Source organism: Crocuta crocuta, unplaced genomic scaffold, assembly GCF_008692635.1.
Source record: "Crocuta crocuta isolate KB4526 unplaced genomic scaffold, BGI_CrCroc_1.0 scaffold35, whole genome shotgun sequence".
Taxonomy (NCBI): Eukaryota; Metazoa; Chordata; class Mammalia; order Carnivora; family Hyaenidae; genus Crocuta; species Crocuta crocuta.
The window spans coordinates 5,514,341-5,523,886 of record NW_027530625.1 but is presented as its reverse complement, the minus strand read 5'-3'; the positions used below and the strand labels follow the sequence as shown (position 1 = coordinate 5,523,886).

The following is a 9,546-nucleotide window of genomic DNA, read 5'->3' as shown; positions in this document are numbered from 1 at the left end:
GGTTAATATTTCACAGGGTGGGCGCTGCTCCAAGGCTCAGAGCTTCTGGCTCCCCCAGCCTCTCTGTCAGCCAGGTGTCAGGTCGCCGGCGGGGACCCGTGCTCCCTTGTCTGGACCACAGTTTCTCTTTCCCCTGTGCTGCATGGACAGGAGACCAAAGGGTGCGGCGAGAAGCGCGAGTTTGGTTCACCGCGTCCCCTGTTGTCACTTGTGTGATGGCAGGCAAGCCTCAGTGTCTTCATCAGTAAGCTGGGTAACGGTCAGAAGTCCATACCTCAGGCTGCTGGAGTGAGGTCAGGGCAAAGGCAGACCTTTATTGTGATGCATGCCAGGCACAGGCTGGCACAGAGGATCCCAGAGCCCACAAGCAAAAAGGGTTCCCGTCTTCCCGGAGCTCACGGGCTGTGGGAGGGGTTGTGAGACAATTGCTATACAAATGACAGGTAGCTTCAAGTGCAGGATCCTAGGGAATGTCACTTGTTGGTTAAATAAGGAACTACATGCCTTAAAGCGGGAGGGGCTCAGCGCCCCATCTGGAAGCACCCAGCATGGAGGCTTCAGCTACTGCTTCTGTTTCCTCCCCACCCCCCACCGCACCATGCCAAAGCTCGTAGCTTGGGATGGATCCAGCATAAAGAACCTGCTAGAAAGGGGATGAAGGAAGACACAGGGCTCTTCATACTGTGTGATGTGCTTGGTTGCCACGTTCCAGATGGCCGGTGCTTGCCGCGGGAACGGGGAGCCCTCGTGGGTGGGAGTGGGGAAGGGAGAGATGGCTGTGTCTGGCAGGCGCCAGTGGCAGCCTCAGCCTCCGGCCCCTTCCTCCTCTGGCTCGCCCCGCCCCCAAACAGCAGGGTCCACACTGCCAAAGGGCAGTTAGCAGATGGTACCATCTGCCTGGTATGTCTTTAGGTGGCTCTGGGTGACCCTGGTGGTGTTTTGCAGAAACACCTGCAGAATAGGCAAAACCCCTGATGGCGTCGTCTCGTTCTGAGCGGTGAGCGTTCCTCGTGGCCACTGGGGCCTCGCAGTCTCCTGGCGTGGCCGGCAGGGAAGGTACAAGAGCGTGCCTTGTCCCCGGTGCCGTGCGTGGCACAGCTCTCAAGGCCGTCTCGTCCCTTCCACAGGCATGCGTGGAAACCCTACCATGTGTAGGCACACACAGGGTGTCCAGCACGTCCTTTGTCCAGCAAACAGCCTTGGAATTGGGCTTCTAGTACCGTCCCCTCTGGCCTCAGCCTGTGCACTTCTATTCCTTCCTCCTGGAACACCCTTCCCTTCTATCCCCACCTCCAGAGTTAACTATGACTCATCTTTTGGGTCCCAGCTGAAGTGTCCCTTCCAAGGAAGCCTGCCCGTGACTCGTCAGTCCAGGGCAGATCCCCTGGCTTAGGCACGCAGGGCCGTAGGTGCCTCCTCCTCCCTCAGGACGCCGGTCCCAGGTACTTGGCGTGGGGCTTGGATGCTTTTAGGTGCATGTCTGTCTCCCCCTCGGAGTGCACGTGCCCCATAGGGACAGGGCACTTGTCTGGTTTTGCTCAGCACTGACCCCACAGCACCCAGCAGACAGGTACCGAGTGAGCACGTAAGTGACCTGGGCCGGGCGCAGGGATGATGCCACATGAGACCGCAGGGTGCCTGGCCCCGCAGAGCCGGCCGTCTGGCAGGGAAGCCGGGTAACCGAACTAGCATCAGTTCCAAGTGTTAGCTGCCGTGGTGGGGCCGCGGGACACACAGCAGGAGCACCCTGGCTGGGCAAGGAGGGCTCCCCAGAGGAAGTGCGATCGACATGGGCTCGAGATGTACAGGTGGCAGCAAATGAAGGAGAGTTCAAAGGCGGCGGGGGCTGGAGGGGGCGGGTATGCTTCCCGGAGGAGACACATGAATGTGTTTTGGGGGCGCGAGTAGTATTCAGGGTAGAAAGCGGGAGAATTCCTTGAATTGGGATGGTCCTAGTGGAGAGAAAATAGACTGAGCAAAGGTCTGAAGGTGACCCTGTGCTCAGGGCCTGTTGCCAGTACCACGTAGGAGGCGGGGCCGGCTGCAGTAGGGACCAGTGGGCACCGAGCGGGCCAGAACGCCGGCTGTGGTTCCGGAGGCCTGGAGCGCCCGCCGGAAGGGATGGGACTTGGTTTCCTGCAGGGCGGGCCTCGCTAGCGGTGCTGCCCCGGCGCCTGTCACCCCGGAAAGATCTGGAAGTGAATGAAGGCAGAGGAGAGCCGTGCCCAGCGCCCAGGCAGCCTGTTTATTGTGCCTTCCCTCCAGGGTGGCACACGGCCAGTGGGACAGCTGGCACCACAGGCCTTGTGGCAAGGGACCCAGGCCTGGGGAGCACAGACCTTGAACTGGGGAGGGGCAGACTGTGCTGTGTTGGGGCTCAGGGCAGGTGAGTCAGGACAGTGATGATGGTGACAACGATGATAGTAATAATAGCTGCTTATTGAGTAGTTGCCTCGTAAGTATCACGTGCCACGCTGGTATCTCTTGATACTCTCTGTTATCTTCGCACAGTGCTCCCCGTTTTAGAGGAGAACCTGAGGAACAGAGGGGTGAAGACCCTTGTTCACCAAATGCACCTGCTCTTAAGCAGCAGGGCTGGGACTTGAAGCTGGGCAGGCCTGACTCCAGAGCCCTCAGAGCACTGTCGCCAGTTAGTGGTGGTGCCAGAACTTAGACCTTGCGATTCCTGAGGGCACAGGGCTCTGTGGCTGCCCACTGAATTTCTGGAGCAGCCCAGAAGGCTCAGATAGGGACATGAGGGCTCCAGAAAGCCAGGGGAAGTGGTGGGCCCTGAACCCCCTGAGAGTTCTCCAAGGAGAAATATGATGGAGTCCAGGAAACCAGATTCAAATCCCAATTTGGACAGAGTAGCCTCTCTGAGCTCAAGTTTTCTCATCTGCAAGATGGGATCATAACCACCATTTATTCTATACTTGGTCTCATCAAGCCTGAGACTAAGCATTTCCCCAACATCTCATTTACTCCCAACAGTCCTGTGAAGTGGGGATTATTATCCCCATTTTCCAGATGAGTAAACTGAGGTCCAGAGAGGTTAGGTAATTTACAGTGCATTGTAGAAGTGGGTTGAAACAGACCTGCCCACAGAGTCTGCACGTCAAAACAACAAAAGCAAAAATCAAAACCAAAAATGACTTTTGAAGTATAACCTAGGTAGGGCAAAGGAGGCCTGGAAAGTGTGAGCGGACAGTTTGATGAATTTCCTGTCCCAGAGGCCCCCCAGCCACTGTCTAATCATGGGTTCATTTTGCCTATTTCTCCCTCTTTCCGATATAGACTCTGTTGGAAGGATGGTTGGGGATTAATTCCTGATGTTGCTCGGTTCTATAAGTGGTTGACTGTTTTCTATTTTGTTCACTCAAGTTGCATGTGAAGGTTCAGTTTTCATTCTCTCTCAGTCACTTGTGGCTGAAGAGAGACACTCTCAGACCATCACTTAATGGAACTCCAGTCCCTTCTAAATGTTGACCTCTTTGGTGTCTAGGCTATTTTCTTAACTTTTATTGAATTATGCATTTATTTATTTATTGTGTAAGAGAGAGCTGGGGGAGGGCCAGAGAGAGAGGGAGAGAGAGAATCCCAGGCAGGCTCCACACTGTCAGCGCGGAGCCTGACCCAGGGCTCTGTCCCATGACTGTGAGATCATGACCTGAGCCACCCAGGCACCCCTGTAATTTACATTTTTAAAAATCACACATCATGATACACAACTCCCAAATATTCACAAAGTGAATATGTATGTCCAGCACTCAGATAAGGGACTAGAAGCTTCTCAGCACCCAGCCAAATCCCCAAAGTAACTGCAATCCTGACTTCTACCACCACAGAACAGATTTTTTTTTGTTTTTTTGACGGATTATTTACTTATTTATTTTGAGACAGAGAGAGAGGGCGAGCGAGCAGGAGAGGAGCAGAGAGAGGGAGAGAGAAAATCCCAAACAGATTCCGTACCAACAGCATGGAGCCTGACGTGGGGCTCAGACCCACAAACTGAGATCATGACCTGAGTTGAAACCAAGAGTAGAACACTTAACTGACTGAGCCCCCCAGGCGCCCCTCTGTATTTTTAAAATTAATTTTATTAACTTTTATTTTGGGGGGGCACAAGTTCGAGGTGGGGGGGCAGAGGAGGAGGGAGGGAGAATCTTAGGCAGTGTCCATGCTCAGCCTAAAGCCCGACATAGGGCTCAATCCTGCAACCCTGGGATGGTGACCAGGGCCGAAATCACATGTCAGAGCCACCCAGGTGCCCCTATTTTATTTTTTTATTTTATTTTATTTTATTTTATTTTATTTTATTTTATTTTATTTTAGAGAGAGCATGCACTTGCAAGCTGGGAGAGAGGGACAGAGGGGGAGAAAGAGAGAGAGAATCTCAAGCAGACTTCACGCTTGGCATGGAGTCAGAAGTGGGGCTTGGTCCCATGACCCTGGTATCATGACCTGAGCTGAAATCAAGAGTCAGACACTCAACTGACTGAACCACCCAGGCACCCCAGATTTTGATATGATGTGATATGATATGATGTGATATATGCTTTCTTGTATCTGACTCCTTTCTCTAAACATTGGGGGTTCATCCAAGCTGTCGTGTTAATGATAGTTTGTGCGTTCTCGTTACCATTAGTATTTCATTGGTGATTATACCATAATTATTCATTCTAATGTCAGGGACATTCAGATTCTTCTCTGGTTTTGGCTCTTCTGAATAATACCGCTGTGAACTTTCTGGTCTGTGTGTTTGGGGGAACATTTATTTATACGTGCACCTTTGGGTGTGTATCTAAGGGTAGAATTGCTGACCATTCAACATATGTGCGTGTTCCGCTTTGGTAAATAACGTCATACAGTATTCCACTATACTGTCAATTCACCCAATTCACACTCCCACCACCAGTGTGGGTGACATCCTCTCCCATCTTCACGACAGAATAGGTTAAGTAGTGCCTGCATTGCTGTTTCCAGTTGAGCCATTGTGGTGGGTGGGAAATGGTATCTCATTGTGGTTTTACAGACTCTAATGAGACTGAGCCCTTTTCTGTATGTTTCCATATGTTTTCTATCCCTTATGAAATACCTGTTCAAGTCTTTTGCCCATTTTTCAGTTGGATGCTATGTCCTTTAAAAGAATGATTTTGGGGCCCCTGGCTGGCTCAGTCAGTGGAGCATGCGACTCTTGATCTCAGGTTGTGAGTTTGAGCCCCATGTTGGATGTAGAGATTGCTTAAAAAAATCCTTTAAAAAAANTAAAAAAATAATAATAAAATAAAAAATTAAAAAATGATTTGTAGAAGTTGTTTATGTATTCTGAATATGAGTGCTTTGTTGGATATATTATTGGAAATATTTTCTAGGCTGTGGCTTGCCCTTTCTCTATCTTTTTTTTTAAAATGCATTGTAGGGGCGCCTGGGNACAGAACCCAAAGCAGGCTTCAGGCTCTGAGCTGTCAGCACAGAGCCTGACACACGGCTCAAACTCATGAGCTATGAGATCATGATCTGAGCTGAAATCGGACATTTAACCGACTGAGCACCCAGGTGCCCCTGCCCTTTCTCTTTCTTAATGATATCTTTTGATGAACAGAGTCTTAACATTTTTAGGCAGTACCATTTATTTCTATATATGGTTTCTGGATTTTTTCTGTGTGTGTGTGTGTGACCTATTTAAGAAATGATGGCCTACGCTGAAATCATAAGATAGATTCCTGTGTTTCCCTCTAGAAACCTTATTGTTTTACCCTTCACATATACACCTGTGGTTCACCTCAGATTAATTTTTGGATATGTATGAACAAGTTTCTCCCCTTTAGTGCAGATTGATTTATCTTTTTTTTCTCCCCTTATGACCCTACTTAAGGAATTTTTACCTACCTCAAGGTCATGAAGATAGTAGGGGATTTTAGGTTTTTAATAACAGCTTTATTGAGCTACCATTCCTATACCCTACAGTTCACCCATTTAACGGAGATGATTCAGTGGTTTTTAGTATATTCGGAATGGTGTGACTATCATCACAATCAATTTTAGGGTATTTTTATCACCCCAGAAGAAACCCCATACCCATTAGCCGTCACACCCCATTTCCTTACAACCTCCCAGCCCTAGGCAACCACTGATGTACTTCCGTCTCCACAAGTTTGTGTATTCTGGCCAGACACTTCATATAAATGGAACCATACAATATATGGCCTTTTGTGTCTGGCTTCTTTCACTCAGCACCATGTTTTCCAGATCCATCCATGGTATAGCAGGTGCCAATACCTCATCCCTTTTATGACTGAATAATATCCCATTGTATGGATAGACCGTTTTTGTTTATCCCTGCATCGCTTGATGGACATTTGTATTGTTTCCACTTTGGGGCTTTTACGAATAATACCGCTGTGAAAACATTAATGTACAATTTTTTATGGGAACATATATTTCCACTTCTCTCGGGAGGAGCCCTTTTCGTTCATTTTCTTAAAGTTTTTTTTTTTAATATTTTATTTATTTCTGAGAGAGAGAGGCAGCATGAGCAGGGGAGGGTCAGAGAGAGAGGGAGACACAGAATCTGAAACAGGCTCCAGGCTCTGAGCTGGCAGTCAGCACAGAGCCCGACGCGAGGCTCAAACCCACAGACCGTGAGATCATGACCTGAGCTGAAGTCGGAGGCTCAACCGACTGAGCCACCCAGGCACCCCTTATTTTTTTTTTAAATAGGCTCCACACCCAGCATGAGCCCAACATGGGGCTTGAACTCACCATCCGAGATCAAGATCTGAGCTGAGATCGAGAGTTAGACACTTAACCGACTGAGCCACCCAGGCGCGCCAGAACATGCATTCTTAGTCATATACAATAACATTTGGTGACAACATGTCTTTTATAAAACCTTGGCATATACTAAATGCTCACACAGTGACAGCTATTTATAGGTTAGGTTACATAGTAAGGGACACCTCAGTGTAGCTATTAACAAAAGCCCCTGTTATCCTCACTCAAGCGCTGAGTCCCCAACACATGCATGTCTGCCTGCAGACTTGTGAAGGCACACAGATGCTTGGACAAAGCCCCCTGTTCTTTGCAGGTAAATCACACATAGTGGCATCGCAGAGCGAGCAGGCAAGGAATCAGGAGCCCTGGGGCATGCCTCTGCCCAACTGCTAATTTGAGTGTCACATCCGGGGCCTCAGTTTCCCTACTCAGAGAGTGGACACAGGGAGGCCGGTGGTTCTGGCTCTTATGTTTGGCTCACGTAGCTTCTTCCTGTTCCACAGGCTGTGGTTCTGCCAATGACCCTGTGAGTGCCGGGGAGTCACCGCTGCCCCTAGGGGCTCCTGTCGTGGAGTGGCTCCCCCCCACCTGTCCCCAGCATGGCGTCCGACACCCCCGAGTCCCTGATGGCCCTCTGCACTGACTTCTGCTTGCGCAACCTGGATGGCACCTTGGGCTACCTGCTGGACAAGGAGACTGTGCGGCTACATCCGGACATCTTCCTGCCCAGCGAGATCTGCGACCGACTTGTCAACGAGTGAGTGGGCGGGGGCTGGGGCGCGGGCATGAGTCTTAGTGCAAGTGCATGTGGAGGCCCTGGGACCATCGCGTGCCCTGCACAGGGATGCGGCTAGGGACGCGGATGTGTGAGGCGGTGTGCGTGCACTCGGATATCTGTGGGCGAACCAGGAGAACACTGGTATGTCACAACCATAAAGTTGTATGTGTACACGCTGGTAAGTGCCTGGAGGAGTGTGCACGTGAAGGAATGGGCATGTGGACACACACGGGGTGTGCTTGGGTAGGTACCTGCAGGTGTGTGTTACAGCTATGAGAGGGCATAGAAACTGCAGAGACGCGCAGGAGTTCTGGGCCGTTCCGTGTGTGTGCGCTTGCCTGTGCCTGCAGACACGTCTGTGTACGCGTGGACACACACAGGTTTACCCACTGGTACACAAGTAATGAGTCCACGACCGGGAATTGAATCGTTCAGAAAATCTTTATGGGGGGGGAGGGCGGCTCCTGGGTGGCTCCGTTGGTTAAACATCCAACTCTTGATTTCATCTCAGGTCGTGATCTCACGGTTCATGAGTTCCAGCCCCGCATTGGGCTCTGTGCTGAGAGTTTAGAGTCTGTCTGGGATTCTCTCTCTCTCTTCCTCTCTCTGCTCCTCCCCCACTCATGGGTGCGTGTGTGTGCGCACGCGCATGCTCTCTGTCTCAATGAACTTAAAAAAAAAAGAAAATCTTTACGTGGACCCTCCAAGGACTCCTNCATGGGTGCGTGTGTGTGCGCACGCGCATGCTCTCTGTCTCAATGAACTTAAAAAAAAAAAAGAAAATCTTTACGTGGTCCCTCCAAGGACTCCCCACCATTAGAGGTTGCTAACAGCAAGATATGCATTCAGTCTCAGTGCCCAGAAGAGAAATTGGTAGGCCAAACAGTTGCAGATAAAAGCAGGAACTTGTGGGTGCACCTGGCTGGCTCGGTCAGTGGAGCGTGCGACTCTTGATCTCAGGGTTGTGAGTTTGAGCCCCACGTTGCATGTTGGGATTACTTAAAAATAAAACCTTAAAAAAAAAAAGGTTGGAACTTGTATGTGACCTGAGGACAGAGGCCAATCTGTAGTCATGTTCTGAGCATCTGACATGGGTCAGGCACTTGCTTGGGTGCTTTGCAGACCAGAGTTATGTCCATCTTACAGATGAAACTGAATGCTGGGGAAGTCCCATGACTCGTGTGAGGTTGCCCACGTAGTGAACAGCCAGGCCAGGATTTAGATTCCAGAGTATTCGACTCAAAGCCTTTTCCACCAGACCAAGATTCCTGTGTTAGCTGGCATCTCAGCAGGGTTTTATGAGTGTCGCCCTGTACCCGGCTGGGATCCTTAAACTCCTTGGCTTCAGCTGCCTGTTGGAAAGCATCCTGGGAGGGGCTGACCAAGGAACCAGAAGTTGGCTTAAAGATGAGCAGTGTGGATGTGTATCTTTGTTGTAGATGTGTAGGGTTTCGGGGGGGAANGCTTGAGTGGCTTAGTGGGTTAAGCTTCTGAATGGTTTTTTTTTTAATTTATTTATTTTGAGAGAGAGTGCGCACACATATGCATAAACAGGGGAGGGACAGAGAGAGGGAGAGAGGGAGAATCCCAAGCAGGCTCTGTGCTGTCAGCACAGAGGCTCGATCTCATAACTGCGAAACCATGACCTGATCCGAGATCAAGAGTCAGAGACCTAACCGACTGAGCCACCCTGGTGCCCCAAGTGTCCAACTCTTGATCTCAGCTCAGGTCTTGATCTCAGGGTCCCAGCCCAAGCCTTACACTGGGCCCCACACTGGGTGTGAAGCCTACTTAAAAAAAAAAAAAATCAATAAAAGGAAAGAAAGAGGGGCAGGGGATGGAGGAGACGGAGTTGCTGACCGGTGATGAAGGAAGCTATAGGAGCGGGAGGGCTGGTGCTGAGCCTTGAAGGGAGAACGCGGGTCCCTGCCCCCCTCCCCGCAAACCAGGCTTTGCTCCTTCCCAGGTATGTGGAGCTGGTCAACGCCGCCTGC

General features: G+C 50.4%; 1 protein-coding gene across 1 annotated transcript in view; it reads left to right on the top strand.

Annotated features, from left to right (window-relative positions):
- ZER1 (zyg-11 related cell cycle regulator) overlaps positions 1-9,546 on the top strand; it is a 29,507-nt gene that overhangs the window by 3,868 nt on the left and 16,093 nt on the right. Inside the window, exons 2-3 of the mRNA XM_077768461.1 lie at positions 7,278-7,531; positions 9,519-9,540. Coding sequence (XP_077624587.1) covers positions 7,374-7,531; positions 9,519-9,540 — 180 coding nt within the window. The 5' untranslated portion in view covers positions 7,278-7,373. The remainder of the gene's footprint in view (positions 1-7,277; positions 7,532-9,518; positions 9,541-9,546) is intronic.